General features: G+C 31.6%; 1 protein-coding gene across 5 annotated transcripts in view; it reads right to left on the bottom strand.

The window, feature by feature from the left end:
- The window catches only part of LOC132906584 (A disintegrin and metalloproteinase with thrombospondin motifs like), an 83817-nt gene that overhangs the window by 22828 nt on the left and 37088 nt on the right, over positions 1-23901 (bottom strand). For all 5 annotated transcript variants that reach the window (XM_060958919.1, XM_060958915.1, XM_060958936.1 and 2 more), the window contains exon 3: positions 4161-4258. In XM_060958919.1, the coding sequence (XP_060814902.1) occupies positions 4161-4220 (60 nt within the window). In that variant the 5' untranslated portion in view covers positions 4221-4258. The remainder of the gene's footprint in view (positions 1-4160; positions 4259-23901) is intronic.

Raw genomic sequence — 23901 nt, forward strand, 5'->3', positions numbered from 1 at the left:
ATAAACAACTAACTTAAATTAGTTTTCGAGTTATACTATTTAGTAAGTTGTTTTCACGCCATTAAACAAAGTCGTTAAACTTCTTATAATTTTTAATATAAAATAGAATTACTTGTAAGGAATTTTAAAAGAAAAAGAAAAAAAGAACAAGTATCATTTCATCGTGAAACATAAGTAAAGTATACATATTAATTTCAGAAACGAATAGTAATTTGCAGAATACGAACTAAAATAAAATACATAAACATTAAAACGTTAATTTCACTTCATCCAAACTGTTGTGGACTATTTATGGCCTGATAATACCAATCGGAGATTAATTAATCGTGTTACGTTCTACCCATCATTCTCGATCCAATCGTATCTTTTTAATATTGAGAAATATCTTCAATTTGAATAAAATATCAAAGAAATCTTATTGCTATGCATGATTTCTCGTTTCAGATTTATCTTAAACATTAATTAAAATTAATTAAATAAAATGGAAGTAGTATTTAATCAATTAGTATCTGCAGAAACACCTACTTTAATATTTTACACCGTATTTTAATATTTCAACATGATCAAATTTGAACAATTCGACGCTTCTTTCTCGATTCGCGGAAAATCGAATGTGGTCGAAAGTTAATTCCCCATACGTTTCCCAAATGGTGGCGTTTAATTTGTCTCGCTACAAATTCCCATGATTTTAATGACGCGACAGACCGTTTGATCGGAAAACCGAGCAACGCAACCGCGGCGCAGTTAAAGAACCGGATTTACTCGAAAAAGATCCGTATCACCGTGTCGTTCTCCTAATTGTATGCGTACTACGAAGCCGGAGCACGGTTTCCCTCTTGAATGGCAAACACACGATTGCCGAGCCATGAAGCAGCTTGCATTTGCCATGGTCGATTACCAGATAAACAACCGCGAACCTTTGACGCTGGATTTTTCTTATTTTATTGCAAAACGTGATTTTGAAAGGAGTGGTCGGCTCAGAAATTTAAATTGTCGGATGCAAAAGCGATTCTGATCGCGTGTACGGCATTCTTAACGAAAAAGGAGTACAACGATACTATAATAAAATAATGAGTACAGATAATTAATAAAAAAAAAAATTGAAATTTCAGTCATGACGAATGTTTAAACATTTAATTGGTAATTTAGTAATTATAAATATCACAGGTTGATGGGTTATAATTAAAAATTAAGTGTGGATGTTGTACATAGTATGTATAAATTTAACGTGACTAATTTTAACTTTCTTTAGTATTATTTGCTGTATTTTTGTTGAATAGCTCTTCGATGACTCCTAAATGCGTACAAAGAACATTTTTGCTCTTTGTCCCAAAGAGATCAGAGACTTCTTTATCCGTATTAAAGGTCACGAAGAAAATGGAATATTTATGACGAATGCTCTGATATCTTAACAACTTATCTTGACATATCTTAACTTTTTCGTCAGGAAGTTACGTAATAACACACTGATTCGCAGTCTTCTAAAACAGGTGGTTCATGATAAAGGCAATCACAGTAGGGCAAACGCAGTAAATGCAACACCTAATACTTGAATAAATAAAGCGTCTGGTGCTTGATACACAACGCAGAAGTCCACGATTTGCGAAAGACGATAAAAAGATGTTGAATACATACAGTATGATATAAAGCTACAGCATAAAGATAATTCAAAACGCGCAGAAATATCACTTGGATTTTCCCCAACTCGTGGAACTTGATAACGAAGATCCCAGACTGGTGTCGTATAAGATAAGCACGTGTTTCCAGGATTGCAGAATCAACTAGAGACAATCTTAAATTTATAGAACACGATGTAAAGAAATGATTGTACTCTTCTCAGAATATTAGATATGTTATCATCACCAGTATGATTGCTATGGCTTCTAACACTGATTACCTCTTTGGAGTTACAGTTACTAGACTTTTCGGAGTCATAATTACTAGACTAGGCTGCAGACGTTTATGCAAATTCATATTTGTATAGATATACATGTATAATTCAAGAAATGGAATACGTATATATCATGTGTATATATATAATAAATTGAAATTCGTTTCATCTGTTAGATATTATAACGCATATTTTGCTTTCTCTTCTGCATTATTTATACACAGATTCGGGATACTTTTCTATTTTGAAATTTCTCATAAATGCATAGAATCGCAGTCTGATAACAATATGTTATTTTTAACGAAGAGATTTATGTAAACCTGTATGTTATTATCAGTCTCGCTGTTGGCTACATTGAAAATGAAATATTCGGTTGGTTTGCTAATGAAAAGCGGGCTTGCAATACAATTTTCGAGTTATGATAAATCATAATTCCGTTTTCTTCACGCCATATAGCTATACGGAGAATAATTTATTCTTTGCACGCAAACACAGTCGCTTCTATTTAATGATACACACAAATTATTTTCGCTTCACGAATTTTCAGCATATTGAAACGATTGCCGCATAATTTCATTTTTGACCTTGAGGCGCAAAAGTCAATCGTTCGTTGAGCGGTGGTTCGCAAAAATTATCTGAAACGATACGATGCGCTCGAACGATATTGAAAACGTATCGCGTTAGATTGCAGAGTTCAACGTACAATTTATTCCTTTCTCTTCCCACGTTACTTTCCTGATGACGTTCATCGTGGCCATTGTCCTTATTATCCTGCTGCTCGCGTTCCTTTACTATAATTGACTCGCTTTTAATCTCCCACTGTATAAAACCGAAAAAAGAGATATTTGCTCTCCGTTTGTTTAATTATTCTCGTCGGTCTAATTATTTAATGTTTTGAACATTTTTAATTGTTTAACATTTTTCTATCATCCGATAGACATTATCATTCGATGAAAGGAAAATTGAATTTCCAATCACTCGCGAATTAATCCTTGAGAAATGAAAGATTTCACGGCCTATTTCACTGAAAAATTCAGTCTGTTTGCGTAAGAGTTTTACCATCGTCTGGACGTAAATGTAAAATATTACATCGGCGTTTGACGAAATCATACGACTTCAGAAACACCTATGATTCATGTTCTTTGTCTTTAATGATGCTATGAAATTGCTTTTTTCAGATAACTGCTCAATTGTTAAATATTGCTCAGACTGAAAGATATTAATTGATTTTGTTGACACAGTGATGTCTTTTAAACTGATTTTTTGATAAAGATATAATAAAAAATGTCAGAGTAGAAGCGTCTAATTGCACTGCTCGAAGGGCATTCTGTATGTAATCTGTGACGCAAATTATCTTAGGGACTTTTACTCTATTATCGGTTCAATTATTCGTACCAAATTTAAATCTTAAGATTTATTGATAATATTGTGAAAGAAAGTGATTTTGATAAGGCACTAAAGGCTGCGTCTACCTTACCTCGCACATAAGCTTGAAAAAGTCCTTCCAAATGATCTCTTAAATCTTTTTAAAAAATCTATGATCTTTTCAAAAAACTGTACACCCTCGTGTGCACTCGAAATCAACGAAGAATTCTTCATCGAGGACCTAATTACCAGGAAAATCGATCGCAAACAGCAAATTGTATTACACAGCCTGTAATCTCTTAACCAAACCCATCAATTTGCGACATCTGTACAACTCTTCAAATTACCCTAAATATAGTTAGTATCGCAACAAATACCAGATTAGAGAAACTTGAAGTGAAAAACTCTGTGACGAAAGTCAAGTTCCAAGTGTTTTCTTCTTTCTGAAAGACACATGGTTATTTAACAAAATCTAACTAATAAATCTCTGTCTCTGCTCACGTTGTCGCTGGTAATAATCACGTAGGTGATTTTATACTTAAAAATTTCAGAAAAAAAATGTTCATCGTCCACATTGTGACTCGTGTTAAATCAAACTCTTAATTTCTATGATAATAACATCGTAAAAATAAATATGAACGAACGTACGACCACGATTAGTTACTTTTTCTGATCGACGAGGCGACTAACGTTACCAACGGAAGTCGGTGTTTACGCAGTGTGAATTTGCTTCGTAATCAGCGGAGAATCAACAATTAACGTCGTCTGATTCCGCGTACATCTTGTCATTTCGAGTCAACGCCACCGACCACGACCACGTTACACGTGTTCTTTGTTTTAAGGAAGCGTTTGTATGGAATAACGTCGTCCTTGCCGATCCCGATGGTACTTGACGTGATCTTACCTTGTGGCATCGTACAAGAGGTAGAACGGCCATGCAGAGAAGGACAAGGGCACGAATCATTTTGCGTGAAAATATTCCTGATGGGCTGCGTCACATCGCTGAAACACAAAATGAGAGGTTTGTTTAAATGGATGGTTCGGCGAATTTGCTAGCAACATTAATCAAATGGCTATTTTATCGCGAATACCCTGACGCTAATTATGTAGAGTAAAAGTTAATGTATAAAATAATAGAATAAGAGAAAAAAATGTTGTATATACAATTCCAAATTTCAAGTCTTACGTTGAAAGGTATGCGAAATATATTTAACAAATATAAAATATATTTCTCTGTTTTAAAGAAAATTATTCTACCCATAAATTTCCACGTAAGTGAGAGAGTAAAAATTAAACGAAGAAACGGGAAAGCTATTTACAAGATCACTGACATCTCAAGAGTAATCTATCTGTGAATTATTTTTGTATACAAGTCTCATATAAATGACACGTTTATATTTCAAACTCGCATGGAGCACTTATTTCAGTTAATAACGGAGAACGGTTTTACACTGAAATTATAGACTCCATTATATAAATTGCCGACAGATTTACCAAGAATGATACACATAAAGATGAAGCCAGCTTTTAGTTTGTATAATGAGACTTATATGGTGCAATTTTAGCTGAACAACATAATGGTACACATGGAATTTACATAACAAAGTAATCGAATAATTGGAAATGTGTTTGCAACAAATCATTTTCTGGTACGGGGTTACAGATATTTTTGTCAATTTTGATTTAACCGAATGAAGTACTTTGATACAATCGTTTATGAATGTCTTTCGTAATTATCCGCGGACTTTTTTTCTAAAATGTCAATGTTTAAAAACGTCTTCCTATTAAATATTAAATTCAAATATTAAATTAAACTTTTCCGTAAATAAGAAAAAGATCAAGTTATAAAAATTCTAAGATCGTAACAAAGTTGAAAAATGTCTCGAAAGGGTTGATTCTGCGCCAAACAACTATCGTAGATATCGCGAGCAAAGTAGTATTCTATTCACGAACCGATGCAACATCGTCGTTAGAATATTGCGCTAACGAGGGGCCAGGCAGGCAGCAACAATTTGCTCGCTGGCCAGAAACTGATATCTCTCACGGTAGAAATGTAATTACCACGAGTCGCGAGCGGCGATGAAGAAATCCGCGCGCGGTTACATAATTTTCGCCGCACCCGCTGCGCAACGCGCTCGTAAACGAAAGAAGAACCACGGAGAAAAAAAAGGCAGACGAAAAGACAAAGAGAGAAGAAAGGAGGAAGGAAGAAAGGAGAAACATCGAGACGAAACAACGACTAACCTATATGATGGATTCACGCATGCCTGCGACTAAACCTGCGACAAACACGAGCAGGAGGTGGCGTTTTAACGTGAATAGGACAGGCGACGATCCCGGAAGGAAAGTTGAATCGCATCGAATTAACGCCCACGTCGCGCGTCGAAACGAAAACTTTCGATCGCTGCATCGTAAAAATCGCGAAACTTCAATGGGGTCGTTTCGAAGTGGAAGGGGAAATGTATGGTGCGGCTAGCGTTAACAAAAGAACGATCTTTCTGTCGATCGGTCAACGAAAGTTAGCATTAATACGATAGAGAAGATTAGATCACGAGGTAACTCGTTGTTAGCTTTATCGAAACTGAATTTTATTATAAGAACAATTTTTTACTGCCATGATACGTGATAACATATGTGATATGTATGGTAAGAGGCGAAAGTAAACAAATATGATAAGGTATAACCGCTAGTTTCGAACCGCTGATTTTATGGCTGATTTTATAGTCCTCTTATTCATTTCGCCTTTTTCGTTTATTTAACTTCTAAAATGAATATTTTAATCAGATATACGTGATTCATAATCGATTTTGAATTGAAATTGAATTTTGTGAAAACTTTTTATGTTGTTGATATTGGAGAAATGGAATATTTACGTAGAGTTAATGAATGTTTAACGAAATTAGTTAAGAGAAAATTTAGAATAAAAAAGAAAGTGCATATAAAGTTTCTCGTAATAAATGAGATGCAGGATGTATCATTAATTTTGCTATAGGTTAATATACATATGTATAAACATAAATACGTATGTATTATACAATAAAGATACAAATTTACAGCTTCCCGCATTTTATTCAATGATTTTATCAAGGATGCTATCTTGTATATTAAAAATTTTGATTTCCATAGGTAATATAAATTTTTCTTTTCCAAGTAGACAAGGTATCAGATAAATTTTTTTGTAAAACAATACGACTAATAATACATAAAAAAAACAAGCTCACAGTAAACTGCGAAGGTGTGTTTTGAAGCGAAGATTAATTCAGTTCTAGAAGATTTATTTTCACCGAAAGTGAAACCTCACGAGGAAAATTTTATTGTGCTGTAGATTGCATTCTTGCAAGAGCGTAAATGCGCATATCATTAATCTTGGTAGTGAAGTGATGCTGTTGCAAATGCTTTGGCATTTTAAACAAGGAGAAACGATTACAATAACAAAGTACTGTGTAATAACATCTTTTACTTGCATTCCTCGTGCATGCTTAAAAAGATTTTGTTTAAACCATCGTATTTCCTTATTTATGTATACGTATTTGTTCATGCGAATTAATTGATATTTCTATGTCGACATATTCTCTAAATATTAATTTTAGATCGAAATGAAAAATCTTTGAAACATAAAATATGGATATCCACGTTGAATTAAAAATCGATCACCTATCGCTAAAATAGTAATCTATTCGCTTAAGTACTTAATGCGTACATATATTGCCCTTTAATTCAAATGTAAGTATTATAATTCTTTATGCAAAAATACGAAGCACATAATATAATAAATATAATACAATATAATAATAATAAAATGCAATAATAAAAAATAGAAAACAAATAATTCAGAAAAATGTAAGTAATGTTTTCGTCTTTTAATATTTTCTTATATGTTTTTATATCCTATAGAATATACCATACATCTTCAACAAATGCACGTTTCTTTTGAACTAAATAAATATAGTCTCTAGGAAACAAATATACCGTGGATCAGAATTTTTAATCGGTTTCACATTAGCGTTTTAAACCAACGGTCATTGTATCCGTAGCAATAAAGTAACGTGTTTAAGCAACTAATTTGTCGGTGATAACGCTGCTCTTAACTCGGGAACTTTCTCGAGGAAGAAGGAGTTGCTGACTTCTGTCGTAATTAAAACCCGTGTATATTTTACAGGGAGTTGAAACGCGTTTAACATCGTAAAGTAATTGAAATTAAGCAAAACCAAACTTTCTACCATGGCTGAAAATGTACGTATATTCGTATATTGAAATTCCACTGTGAATTTAATAAACTCGTATATCACGTGCAGCGAAAACTTTAATGGTTGAACGGTAAAAAAGAATTACCATGTTTCGAGCAGTCTGGTTACCATATATGTATAATAACCGGAAATTCCATTTGCATTCAATGGAACATACTGTAGGGCGGTAAATATGGTCGAAACATTTTTAATGGTATTGTACAAACTATTCGATACGGCAAATAATTCGTTCGATAGGCTAAGTACTTCAAATGATTACCGTAATATTAAACAGTCCTCTTTGCCATCACTTATCGGTTTTACAACTCAGAATGATAATAAAGTATGATAAAACCTTTATCGATAGTCAACTTTCTATTTGTTCTTAAGTCGTCTTACTCTTACGAATATTACGTAACAGACAGGGAGCAGTGTCGTGTTAGTCACAATGACTCAAGACCACGATCCACGATCTTTTCTAAAGATATGATCGTGCATTATGTATTTGCTATACGTAGATCGATATTTTACAGAGTCGTGGATAGGGAAAAATGGCAATTGGTATTTCTTTTCTAAATACTAAATAAGCTCTGTGCTGTTACACTGTGTTATCTATTATCCAACTTCAAACGATAGCATTGGGCAACCTGTTTTAGATGTTGGAAAATTTAAAAGCCTGTAATCTGTATTATGTTTAGAATGGAATATTAGTAGAAATAACAATACGTTAAACGGAAATAACGTAGAAAGCACAATAGCTGCGAGAATAGAACAGAAACACAAAGATAATATATATTATAAATGTAAAAGGAATTTCTTAAGAATACGAGAATAAAGAAACTAAAGCAGGAATAGAACAGTACAAAAAGGACGATATTAAAAAACCTATTTACTAAATACTATTAAAATACTAAACCTGTTTAAGTGGTAGGGAATTTGAAAATATCAAATCTGTATGACTGTATAGGATATTATAATTAATAAAAGAAAACACATATGACGTATAAACGCGAAAGATACAATTTTTGAAGCCTACAAGAGCAGAGAAATCAGTATCAGAGCGGAGAAATACAATAATTAAATAAAATCGAAGAAGTATACAGGAATCCGCACAACATAGAAGTCAGCACCATAACAAAAAGACGCTATACGTGTATCCCAAAAGCAGAAAACTGGAATACAAACCTGTGAAGCGACAAATATGGCGAATAATTACTTTTCTACGTGAACAATTAAAAGTACTGAGAATTCCGATAAAATCAGCCATAATACTCGTTCCCAGCCAAAAAGTTTGCAAGATACCACGTACGAGTGAAAGCGTTGCTATTATTTGCTCGCGATTACGAGCAAAACGCCATTTAATTTTCAAGTCATCGAGATGGAAATACTTTGAAGTCGCGTGATCGTTTTCAGCCGACGAACGAGTTATGCATATTCTCTACATTGTGCATGAATGACATCAATTTCGATGGATCAACGCACGATGACCCCGTTTTTCGTCGTTTTCGTCCTTGATCACTAGCGCTCCAGATTTGCGAAGCGGGTCATCGGCGGCCCTATGGCCAAAGGTGTTTTTATATGGGAGTGAAAATTTCGTCGGCAAAGAGGTGAAATCCATGGGAAATGACAAAAGTAAAGCGACCATTGTTCTAATAGGAAGTAGCGTTTCTGTACATTCGCAAGGAGGCAGGTTCGACCTTCACGGAGACAAAAGCTGTCTTTTACGTAGCATTCACGGGACCGTGCGACTCAAATTTACACTATGGTGCAAAAGTGTTGAATCACGAGATTGCTCTCAAGTTGGATGCATTCTTTTTTCACAAGGACAATTAAACGGTTTCCTATTTTTGGCGTTTTATGATTGGTTTTCGTTTTTACTTTCATTTCTTATATGCACTTATCGTTACAGTTTATTTTTATTTCCTTGCCTACTTTTATGTCTACATTTACTCTTGCTTTTTATAAAATGTTGGGTCAGCAGATCAAGTTTGAATCGAATGCGTTTTTCACGAGAATAATTTTCTTGCTTGTTGTCCTTCGCGACTGTCATTTTTATGACTTTTTAGATCTTATTCATATGTTTTTTTTTTTTATATACGATTCAAAAAATCCTTCTTTCGACTCAATTAGACAATAATGGAAGAAACATGTCGAAACGCAATTAAACCTAATTGGATCGAGATAACAGAATGAAATGTATTTATGGAAATATAATTCAACGAAGTAAGTAGATAATTAATAAACAAGTAAATTCACAGTAGATTATTTAAAATTCTTATGCAGTATCGTACGGAATCTCGTTGAGAAATATCACTACTCAACTCCGATCAAAAGTAAATTCTGGCTGTCTAGGATCAAAAGTGATTCACATGGTCGACGTTAATGAATATTACCGCATGATTTTCTTAATGATACTATGTATTCACATTTCTTATTGTTGCTTTTACATATGTCAAAATAGTCAAAGATTAATATTAATATAATCTCAGTAATTTATTATTCGTTATTTCTTTTTACACAAGCAATCGCAATGGTATTTTCTAAGTATAATTCTCGAAGAAAATATGTATATGGAAACATCATTCAAGGCAACGTAATTGCAGTCGATGAATAATCAATTGCTTAAAAATTAATTAGATTTCTATTACTATCAGCTAAGAGTAATTGATTATTTAGTCGATCGTGAGAAGACGACTTTTCAACTTGGTTTCTTCATTCAACTATGTTTCGCGATGTATAATGCGAAGTATAGTGAATAGAACTACGAGGATGATATGTGAAACGCTAATTATCTGTGAACGTACGTTCCACACTTTATAAAGATCAAAGATGACCTATTAAATTTACAATTAAAAATTTCGATATTTATTTTTCGTGTCCTTTCGTTTCTATTAGGCATCCGCGTAAACATTTTTTTATTTCATTAAATTTAAATTTGTGAAAGAAACCGCAGTTCCTTAACTAAGCTTTGTAAGGGATTTTATTTGATCTAATTTAAATTCTCATGATATTTTATTTTTATCATATTTATATGTGAATGGAAAACTTTAAGTAGATGACGATGATTTATTTCGAATAAAAAAGACTTATTATTACGTATACTTCTATTGCATAAACGTAATTCAAAATCAATACAATTTGTTCTTTACAAACAAGGAAAGAACAACGAATACCTGAATAATTAAGTGTAATTAATCTATTGGATAACATTAACGTCACATCCTTGGTTTCCTTGTTTTCATTATGATAAATAATGTAATCGATCAGGAATCGATGAATTGTGTGAAACACTTTACACGCAATTTACAGATAATTACAATATCTAAAAAAAGGTAACTATTTTTATGCTAGCATAATCTTCACAAGCAATTTAATTTTTAAATTTGGTATTTCACATATGCAAAATATCCAAAATAAAAAGTTCAATCTAACGAATTCATTCAAACACAAAACACACACAATCAGCTACGTTCGGTAAATTTACATCTCAAACAGGATGCAAATCGCGTAAATGAAACGTTAACCGCATAATAAAATTCTCTCAGACGGTATTGTAAGGTAGAGATCGACACGATACCACGTGCAAGAATTCGATGACAGGACTCCCTAACTGATCGTTAAACCACGTCTGAGTTCTCTGATATAATGTTATTTCGATATTGCATCAACCACGCTGTGTGTCTTTTTTTTATTTCAGAAAAGTAACAAACAAAAAATAGAAGAAGAAGAGAAGATAAAAATAAACCAGACCACTTTTAGTCTGTGGAAAATAATTTCTAGTGACCTCACTCTGAATTCAAGATACCGTGCTACTGATTTATACAGGCGATCATTAAGTCGATATGTTCTAGGCTTGGAAACACCGAATTAACTGTTTAACATAAAAGTCGTCTGACGAATATCAATTCATTGTCATTCATAGATGTCAACGAGGAGACTTCGATTTTTTATTTCACACAGACTAAATGCATCGTTTTTATAGCGCGTGAAAGATTATCGTTCTTCTTAAAAAATAAAGAAAATAATAATAAAGATTTCTTGTTGAGCGATTCTTTTTCTGATGCAATTTTTCAAGGATCTAAGTAGAACATCCAGCCTTCTTTCCTTTTTTTTTTTTTTTTTTTTTTTTCTAAGATGAAAAGGTCATGTTCTCGTGCAAATCGATGTAAGTCTGAAGCTTCGCGCTAGTGAAAGGGTAATTAAGTTAATATTTCGAGCTCATCGTAGACTTTAGGTCGGGTGAGTATTGCTTAGTATGAGTTTATGAGAAGAACGAAAGGTTACTTTACAAGATGCGAAATTACGTACCATTTTCTCTTTAGCCACGGTAAACATGCTGTGAACTGGCAAAACGTCATTAAAATAACAAACCTCTGTATTCAATCTGTTTTATTTATTTTACTTGTACTAAATATTTATATGAATTTGAATATGAATTTTTATGAAAATTAGTTAGTTTTGTATCGGATTTTATAGTTTTTCATATAAATTTTTTAACGAAAGATAATTTTCTGTTCATATTGCTTGGATTTCATTAATATGAGTAACTTCTTGTCTCTTTTGTTGATCTCATTTCAACCTTCTCAAATTAAAGTAATTGTGGTACACTTGCTTTAAAAAGTTATAAATCTTCATGAAAAAATTTTTAAGTAAGACATTTTATTGCATTTTCTGTACTTCGTACCGTACATGCAGAGGTTGATTATCTCATAAAACTCAGTAACTAGCATCTGTGACAAAGTATAAAAAATCGTTACGATAAAAGGCATAATTCTTCTTCTTTCTTTTGGAATGGCTAACAACCATGTAAATTTGGAGGGAACGTATGAAATATGAGAATCTTCGGGTCTGGTCAGATCCAGTTATGTTGATTTCACCAAACTTTAGTTATTGATTCCTGGAAATTGTACACGTTCGCAGAAATGAACGACCAACGATTCGCAAATTATTGCGAAATGAATTTTTTGTTCGTCTCGCGAACAGTTAATTAAAAACACGTATTCATTCATCAGAGAAGAAAAATTATCCCATTGTTAAACCGATCTCTGCGGTTACTAATGTCAGCTGAGCAAAAAAGGAAAATACGAAAGTTATGCATTGCGAATGAACCCCAGAAATAAATTACATTATGAAAATTTTATGAATACGTTCATTCATCGAATAAAGGCGTATAATACTTCTTCAGTACTCCTCTAGAATATTCTAAATTAAGAAGTATCTTCTAAATTATTATCATTATTATCGCAAGCCACGGTACTAAAATAGTATAGTATATAGTAATATACACATATTGTACAGTAGAATATGCAGTAAATAGTAAAATACATTATTACTACATCTATTAATAGGTAATTCAAATGTACAGTCTGTTAGATCCATAGAATATAATAAGTAATTTGTCATTAATTTGTATACGTTCAATTCTTACATAATAAGAAATAAAAATAAAAATTAAATTTCTAAATTAAGAAGTATCTTCTAAATTATTATTATTATTATCGCAAGCCATGGTACTAAAATAGTATAGTATATAGTAATATACACATATTGTACAGTAGCATATGCAGTAAATAGTAAAATACATTATTACTACATCTATTAATAGGTAATTCAAATGTACAGTCTGTTAGATCCATAGAATATAATAAGTAATTTGTCATTAATTTGTATACGTTCAATTCTTACATAATAAGAAATAAAAATAAAAATGAAATAAAATAATACACATCTTATATTGCTGCCCGCTCCTTTTATACATACAAAAGCTCTGTTTCATCACTTTACCACTCCGAACCATTTTATCACGCACTTTTTCCACCATCTTAAAGGACACGTCGTACATAGATTCTGGTTCAACGACGATCATCGTAACACTAATTGCAAATCTTAAATGTCGACTGACTGTCGTAGAGCGTTTTCAAAGAGTCAGAGGGGCGAAGCGAAGCAAAGGGCAACGAGTTTTATCGTGTCGTTTGATCGGAACGAGAGAAAACGGCGACCAAACCGATTGCGAAAAGTAATCAGGCGAATGGAAGCGCTATTGCGCTAGAACGATCATCCGTCTAGCGAATGGAATAAAGATCGTTACGCTACAGTATTAAAAAGCGGTTTACTTTCTTCTCATCTCAAATATGCCTGAATAGCAGGAAGCAATGGAAAGTTGTTGCATCGTCATCAGGCGAAACTTTAAATGAGATTCAGTGCGTTGCTCGCTCGCATCATGGTTGTTTAGGAGCTTGGAAAGAATATCTGGGTGAAATTGTGGCGGGAAACGTGATAGCATTTGCGTACGAGAAATTCTGCCACTTTTACTTGAATGTGCGTGCACGTTTTCACTGTTGACGTTGAACTCGTAAAGGAAGTTTTGATTGCAACATCAAGTTTTTCTGCAGTCCACGTTCATTTCTCTAATCTAGTTTGGTACGATGCTGATCAAAGTAACGTAGAAGTTTTACTTGTTAGCTTCATCTTTCGTATAATGAAAATATACAATTGCCTTATTCTTATTGTTATGTAGAACAATCTTTTAATACACACACTCATATTCGATAGAAGAATATGAATGGATAATACAAAACGATTACAAGTCTCAATTCGAATCAGTTTTCTATCTATTCCATCTGTACACCTTAAATCTTTGATTCTTTTTATAGACATTTAAAATTTTACAATTTGCGATATATGTATATTATATATGAATTATATATGTATGTAACAGATTATCCGATATTATTAAATTTTTAAATTGAAATTAAATGATTAAAGATATAATTGTTTTTGAGAATCAAAAATTAGTTAATTAATTAGTTAATTTTAAATTACCAATATTTGATAGAACCAATTATAAAAGTACTCAGAAATTTTACGAAATAAGATTAAAGAAAGAAAAAGAATAAAAGAAACATTATATATTATTATTCATTAATTATATATATTATGTATATATTAATTGTATTAATTGTATCTATATATAATACGTTTCTATATATATAATAATAATAATAATAGCAAAATTTTTTAATGTAACATTTTATCTGTATGCCATTAATCGACGAAGACTATAAAATAGACAAATTTATCCGTGCAATGAATAAAACTGCGTATTCGTTCGTCGGCAAAAAGTGTAAAAATCCATCGAAATAAAAGCGATTGCTTGCACATACACAAGTTGTTTGATCACTTTCTTCGCAGTTTGACTGCTCGTGTCTAGAAGGAAGTAACCAGAAACCGTTTCTTCCGGTTCGAAGGCTGGTCGAGACGAATTGACCGACAAGAGAGATCGCGATTATGGCAACAACTTTTCTTGTCAACATACGTTGCAATTAATTATAATTTATAACTTACTCCGTGTACACTCTGCTCGTTTTCCGTTTCTGTCAGAAACGATACTTATCATCGTCGCACGAGTGGTTCTCGGATTTTCCTCGATTATTCAACTGAATAAACGATATGATTTAATTTATCATTAATATAATTAATACGGCACGTTTAGAAAGCAATGAGGTTTTAGTTATGATACAAATATCTTCGTTTGTGTTTGACAAACCAATGAATCAAATCGGAGACATATTAAATTTCGAAGATAATATTTGTATTAAAAAAATATTACAATATGTGTAGATATATATAGATATAACAGAATCAAACATTTTCGAGTAAAAATATACACGATTAGAAAGTTTCGAATTAACTACTGCAAGAAATTTAAAAAATACTATTCAATCAAACTTTATCAAATGGAAAACTTTCTAATTGAACTCTAACGAATTTAATAGCGTGCAATAAAACGTATAGTACGTGATAAAATTAAATCTTATATTACCTAATAAAACGCTACCTAATCGAAAGTTTCCAAACTATCATTTAAATTTTAAATTGTTATTTAATGAAGCACTGATGGGAGATATTTATATATATGGTATCACGTCTGATTTTATTGAAATTAACTTTAACTGATGTAAATTAATTTTATCCAAACGTAACGTAAATTTATAAAATATTCTCGCATTGAAAACGTTTAATTACTTAAGAGTTATTGAACTTATAATGCTAGTTATAATCGCAACTATAAATGATTGAAATGATTTCAAATAAGGATTTATCGAGTCTCTTTGAACTTTGAACACAATTCTGCAAAAGGGGAGACAAGATTCTAGTTAAAGTCTATCTATATATAATCTTAGATTAGCTTAATTAAATAATGTATATTTCAGTCAATTTCGTAACTGTACTTTGGAAATCACCGTTGCTTTCAGAAAACTGAGAACGTTCATCATAACTTCTTTACTGTTATATAATATGCTTACACTATGTCCATAGAATCATTATCGTAATTAATAGGTTTTATTTTCATATCTTCATGATTAAGATGCATTCCTATGTTTCTCGTTATAATTGAAACGCTATTTGCATCTGAAGCACGATGAATCGCCGAACGCAACGGTTTTCTCGACTTATCATACAAAGAAGACATTATAGTCTGCGGTGCAAGTGATATTTCTGATATCTATGATATTTGACTTTCTTATTTTGCATATCATGCACTGACCGTGTTGAATTCTAATTTATTGCTAAATCATTTAGATGTTGCATACCAATTAGCGATATCTTGCGAAGAATTTCTTACTCCTGTGTGTTTTTCTGTGTACTAGGTAATTAGAGATAATTACGAAACTGAGAAAACTTCGAAATTACTAGATAAAATTGTGAAAATTCCAAAAAACTTTTAGAACGTTTAACGATGAATATTTGTTCTTTGCAACGAAGGAGTTCAGCTTTAAATGAAAATATTACTACACAATGTTTTTATCGTGTATATATAATTTCGTATATATAATATATAATATATAATATAATTAATATAATACATATTTACGTATACAACATAATTAATAGTTTCATATAATGGCAGGTTTCTGGAGCAATAAATTTTCTCTCCGCTAAAGTTTTGATTGAACGAAATAAATTAAATCGCGTCCTTGGCATGTCCACCTTTCTGTTTCACAGCCGTTCGACATCCGTTTGTAATGCAAAATATACAGCTTCTTTATTGTGGACAACGATGTGAAACCGATGGTAATCGATCGAATGTGAAAAACAAAAAATCAATTATCATTAACCTTCAAACAAGCGCACGTTCCACGATTGGAATTATTCCTTGTGGATAACGAAAGAATCCGATTAAATCAGTACGTACTCGGAAAACTTCATGTTATAACAAAAGAATCCGATTCATTTGGTGCTTGCCACCAATATAAATATCCTCTTCAACGTCTTTTTAAATAAATGTTAATCTTTTAGTAGTAGTTGATGTATGTGCAATTATGTGAAAACGTGAAATAAGCTTAGTTTTGTCGTAAAATACAGGTCAATTGGGATAATTATTTTATAAAGATTTCTTCTAAAATATATGTATAAAAGAATGCTTTTTCTCTTTATTATATATATTTTCATAGAATCTTTCATTTTTTCATTCCTTTAACATAAGTGTTGTAATTTATATAAAATATAATTATAAAATTATAAAAAAATAAAATTATAATTATAAAATATAATTACAATAAAGTATAATTTATAAAAAATATATAAAAAAACGAGAAAGATATCAATTTGTAATAGGAGTAATAGCATTCAAAGTTATGAGATTTCCCCTTATAAGTTTTATCGATCATCGACTACTTTTGATTCAGCATTTAGGATGCAGTTTTTAATTTTGCTCGAGTTCGATGGAGTAAAGTTTCGCTTAAAATTTCACGACGTTTCGGTGCTAACTGATACGATACGTTTGACGTCAGGTATCAACTACTTCATAATTATAGCGATAATTGAAAATTCACGCTTTACCGATTCAGCGAATCTTGACCCGATTGGCGTCGAAATCCTAGAAATATTAAACTCGGTTTACAGAACAGAAACATTCTTTCGTGAAATCTTTTTCGATCGTGTATGTATCTTATATTTTCATATTCACGTTTGTATTTTTGTAAATTGCTACAGTTTTCCACGTTTTCGAAATTCTACGTTTAATAGAAAAGTTATCAACTCGTCGATTACTAAAAAATTGCACAGATCTGCAGGAATCTTTAATTTAATTACATTTACAAAATGGCCGTGTAATCTTCAATCTTTACGCAACACTGTTACGTAAATGTGTAACAATACATATGGAATAACATGCACATGTAACAATAAAAAGACAAAACGTCGCGAGAACTAGTTTTCAAATAATACCTTCATTAGTATATTCCCCATGTATATAACGAACGCTATGATCTCATTAAAAAATAATCGTTATCTTGAGTATCACAGATATAAACTCTATTCGATTATGTTACGAGATCATCTTGTCCTCCAATAAAATTTCAATTCCGCCTATGAAACAGGAGACAAAATCAGAAATCGCATACACGTTGTTAATGCTGTTCCTCTTTCGTGAGATTCATGGGCAGCTAGTGCGAACAAGGTGATACGGTTCATTCGGTGTTAATGTACTCAACTTTCTCTCACATGTCAGTCTGGACGTGGTCACAGTCATTCTGAATCCATGGTCATCCTTCGAGGACACTTGTACAGTCTATATATTAAGTTCTCTTTGCGGAATGTCGAGTTTCATCATTTTAATTTCGTTACTTCCGACTTAATTCGGCTGCAAAATCATTTCGTTAAGCGTTTCGTATTAATACAATTTTATCGAATAACACTTCTCGTTACAAGCAGATGCATTTTACTCGTATCGAAAGCGATTTAAGAGAATAAAAGAATCGATATCGTAAAATATGTGAAGCGATATTTAATGATAATACAAATTGAACTTGATGTAAATTTAAGATGTCGCATCTGAAATAATTTCTTCTTAAAAAAAACGTTCTTGTTCAAAAGTAATTTGCATTTGTCCTATTGATATCTGCCGCGTTTAAATGCATTGGAAAAACTGCTACCATTTTTATAAAAAACACTGTTCGTCGATTCGCATTTCGATATTAAATGCATCTTTTGGAACTAAAACAATTAAAAATTAGACTCGATAAATGATATAAGAATTCATAGCCTAATGCAATCCTTAAAGCAGAAGATATGTAAGTGTAAAACGAGTTTTTTAAGATCAAGTAATTGTTTATGAGTATATGATATTATTTTAACATTTGCAATGATAACTTTAACAAAAATAGATCTCCCAATTATTCTCATTATTCTTTATACAAGTTCAATAATTAATTTGTTATAAATCAAACTTTAATAATTAAATCTCGAAAATATGTGGAAAAGAGGAATAAAATAAATATGGAAAATTTGAATTCATTCTTATACAAAGTTACCTACTCCAAGTGCTAAATAAACCGATTTTCTACCTTCAAAAAGGCTTCAATGTTGCACAGAAAAATATTATCGAATAACAACATGGTTGCATTGCAACCATAAAATATTATTTTATATGCGAACCATACAAAACCCGATTATTTCTAATTGATACAGTCGAGGTTGTTTATATACATCGCAAATACTTATCCGCGCCTCAAGATAGTGAAAAATTAAATCTTCTCATTTCATTGTCGATTATTTTTAAATTTCGATCGTCCAATCACCGATAATCTTACGTTATGTCCCTCGTCTTCATTTTGTCTCAGGGACACGTGCGAAACTAAACGTGCGTGCTGTATACGCGTGTAAATCGTCTTACACAGACATGAACGTGCTGCGTGATTGAGAATTTCATTACCTTGGTACATTTTTCTAGATCGTCCCGAGCGACGGCCATGCCTCAAGGAGTCCGGAAATCATTTTTATTGGAATCTCAAGCAGCCGTCATTAGCTCGATAATGCGAGAGTCTGACAAGCGGAAAGACATTCGATGTCAATTTATGAGGAAACCCCAGGAAGCCTCCTACGAGTATTTTAAATATCACGTCGTAGAGTCTAATTACATTGTACATGATAGAGTAGATTCATAAACAGTCGTGGTGGATATTGAATTATTAATATATAAGCTATTAAATTATTTAAGAAATAGATTTCTCGTAAATAAATGAAAATATTATAGTATTTTCTCTATTGAGAAGATTTTATTCATTTTTCCTATTTCATAAAAGACATAACTTAGAAAAAACGAAGCTGGCACCCCGCTGGGGGTAGCCACCCACATGCTATATTTATTTTTATTTTATTTTTTTTTCTTCACCAATAAGATATAACACTTTACCAAATTGTAAAATAACTAAAATAAAATAAAATAAAATAAAATAAAAAAAAATTTTTCCTATTGATAAATGTTCCAAAATATAATCAATCTAGAAACTAACAATGCGATGTTTAAACATTGTAATATAAGTACAAACAATATGTCGCAGGATAATTTAAATCTTTCGTAGTCAAGTTCTTTTCTGCTTATAACAATAAAAACTAGCTGATTGCGATTTCTTACTCTCATATGAAATATAGAAAAAAAATAATTAGTGATATAACTTACAACGAGAGAATACAATGGTACACTATAGACACTATAGATGAATGAAATAAAATTTGTAATAATAGCAAACGAAATATAGAATAAAATTCGAAAAATAGATACATAAGTGTATACCTAAATATATAAGAGCTAAGCTCAATATCATGGAAGATTAAAGAGACATCAATGAAAGCACTCCACTTGCTATCGCGATGAAAGTGACTTCAACGCGTGGTAAGGAAGATTTATGCTGTGACTATCATACTGAATCATGCTTATTTCTCATTCGAATTAAGAATTTTGCATACATTATCTATATCAACTTAATCATTCATGAAGCTCGATGTATATTTATTTTCTAATCTGTACTTTTTTCATTTTACAGTTATCATTTTCGCGTATTTTTAAGTTTCGTACATGACTCAACGCAAGTAAATCTTATTAATCTGACGAATACCCGGATATTGTACTGTCTTGGAATATAATAACGATGGATAAATCAACGAAGATCTTATCTAAGAATGATTTTTGCATATTCTCTTCCTCAAACTTATTCTTCTTTGTCATAACCGTAAAAAAATCCCCACGTTCCTGACGTTTCGTACGCATCGTAATTATGTTTGACAATGCGCATTTTTCAATACAATAATATAAAGGACAATTTTGAATTCTGTTCCTTTCCCTGTAGAGCTATATGTTTATTTATGATAATTAGTAATTACGTAATTTATATAAATATATATAGCAGCATTTAACACGTGTATGTAACCACGCTTACATTGCCTACCAATAAATGTCACGGTCATCTTTTTCAGGATCAACTCTACAAGTTCAAACAATGAAATGAGTTTCTAAAAATCATGTTTGCAAACACTTTCACTTCCAAATACATACAACCTATTAGCACTCCAAACGTCTGGAAACGTGAATCTACTTTTGAAATCGATGATAAAGTTTGCTAATACCATTCCATACGTAATACGTGTAAGTAATTACGTTCCCTTGTTCTAAAATTATAATGGAAAAAATAGAATTTTGAAACATATGAAATTTTACAAATTTTATGCCATGTTAATATTTTTCTATAATTTTAATTTAGCAATTAATTTGTATTTCAATATTGCACTCAACTCTGTCATAGATGATTTTCAGATGAATCAATGAACGCCCTTTTCACACTCTCAAGAGTCTCAAGTAATAAGAACGAAAATGAATCAGAATGAAAATAAAATAATTGAACGTTGATTGTCATTTGGTTTTTATTTATTTCATGATGTCACCGATTGTGTAAACAATGGAGTCTTTTTCGTCTCTAACAATCAATTGGAGAGGAAATAGTCGACTTGTAACCTGCGGCTAAAATAATAAGAAAAGGAAGAAATGTTCTATCTAAGCAGATGATTCCTAAAATGTATTCAGTTGGACTACTTGTAACCTCGATACTAGACACATTAACGAATGAAATACATATATATATATGTTTTTTGTTCTATAAAGAGGTGGTTAACATTAGAATACTAGCTACATGTCTGGATATTCTAGGTTGCATTATATTCGATACAGAATAAAAATAAAAGAAAGGGAGGAGGTATATATGATATAAATAAAAATTATTACATCTATTTTAAATGTAAAGATAATAGTTAGTCATAGAGCAAAAATTCGTACTGTCATTAAGTGTAAGATTATAAATTTTTTTATTGTGAAAATTTTAAGTGATTAAGTTTTTACTCTACTTTCGAGGCAAATATTATTATTATACTAATATTATATTTCTTTGTACTTTCACACGCAACATGTTTTACTATTTTAATATTTTCGGATGTTTAAATTCTTATTTTCATATTTTTTGGATCTTGGATGTTATAAAACATAAAAGTAAAAAATACAAATTTCATTAACTCTTTTGTATCATCCCCTGTAGTTTCTTATTTTCTTCTCTTATTTAGTATTCGAGACATTAAACTCATTCTCTCTTATACAAGTATAGTATGTAATAAATAATTCAATTATTTGCTACTGTTTATTCTTTCTTCAATTTTTCACTTAAGTATATAGATACATCTTTCAAACTTGAAATAATTTAAAGGTTGTTTTACATTAATACAATATCTTCCCATAAATCATACCCTATTAAATCGACAATTACATCTCATTTATTCTGATACCCATCTACTTTTCATTCAAAAAAATAACAACCTCTTGCATGTAATAAATAGCTACATTAACAAAACAATATCCTCTTCTCTTAATTAAACACGAGATAATTCTTCGTCTTATTATTTCTAATATACCCACAATTTAATTTATTTAATAATATTTCACAAGAGACAATAGCTCAAAATTGTACGAATAAATTTAATCTTAAATTCCACTTTACTCACGTAAGAGGTACATATATCACATAAGAAATACTGTTACTCACATGCACTACTACATACTTCCCAGTAATTAAAACGCCACCACTGAGACAAATTAACGATCTCATGAGAGCTACGAGAACCGCGACAGCCTGAACAGAGAAAGCAACGACGCTCGAGGTTATTAAACTCATTCTTATTATAATGTTCGCGACTTTATACCCTCGTCCGTGCGACTCATCCTTCGAATAGCCGAACAAACGCGTTACAAGCATCTACTGACAGCTACAATTGATGACGATCAGAAATCGACAGAAGGCGATATTTATTATCATATTCGAAGATGCGAGGCTCCAGAGTGTCTGCCACGAATCAATGTCACTTCCATTGACTAATCGTTCTTTTTCTTCCTGCAAATTCTCGTCTTCGTTTCTCCCTTCTCTCGTCTTCTAGTCGATGGATATAAATCGTGGATTAATCACATTTTATGGAACGATGCTTATATATATTGTATAATATTTCGTTATTTTATAAATAATATATCTTTTAACTGTGTATAATTGTAATAAATCCTTCAGTAAAATACTCGAAAATTAGAAATGAAAAGTGTATGTATTTATAGTTTGTAAATCTTAAATTTCAAATGTACACTAAAACTATAAATATGGACAAGATCAAGCTAAACTGCAAATGAATATTGCCTAGGTTTCAAAAATTTATCTAAATGTTGATGTCCTTATCAGTACTTAATTCTATAATGATGTGATGAACTATGATAAAAAATAATGAAGAAACTGATAGAAAATCATCAAGATAGAAAAATTGGAAATTTGTTATTTCCATATCCCGATAGCTTTAATTCTGATATTAAAAATCATAATTTCCTTACTTATAAAACAGTGTTTCTCAATCTTTTTTAATTCCTGGCCCTCTTCTGAAGTAATCAAATGACCTTCGACATTTATTTATATTCTTGCCCCCCATATGAACAAACATTTATAACAAAATCTATCAATTTATTTTTATTTAATATAATAACATAACTATATTAAAAACAAATAAGCGTTGTTAAAAAAAATGTTTAACTGAAAATAATTACAGCAATCCTTCAAAACCCAAAACTACGCAAATACTTCATAACCTCTAAGGGGACGACTCACAGGTTGAGAACGTGAATTATAAAGACTATGGTGTTTAACGCTATTTGGCGATCCCGATTAATTTTCCATAGGCAACTCCTTCAGATCCGTGTTACAATATTTCAGGAGGGAACAATAGTCATTGTGTAAACATCGTGATCCTGATAATACCAGTTAGACTGCAAACGACTCGGCTCCTACCAGTTAAAAATAACGGTGACAGTGTGTGCACACAGCATGCTTCAGTCGAAAAACGCTCCATATAAAAAAATTATGTAAAACACCAAGGACCGAGACTGAGCGACGTTACTAATGAAATACTGGATGTGTGCATAAGCACGAGACAGAGCCGTCGAAGTGGTATAAATAATGTGCAACCTCGATCTACGTGCTTTCATAAATATGGAAAGCCAACGGATTATGGAAATCGATACATTCGCGATCGAATATGTATTTCGATGATATTGTTTGTCTTTTG

Source organism: Bombus pascuorum, chromosome 1 (genome assembly GCF_905332965.1).
Source record: "Bombus pascuorum chromosome 1, iyBomPasc1.1, whole genome shotgun sequence".
NCBI classification, from domain to species: domain Eukaryota; kingdom Metazoa; phylum Arthropoda; class Insecta; order Hymenoptera; family Apidae; genus Bombus; species Bombus pascuorum.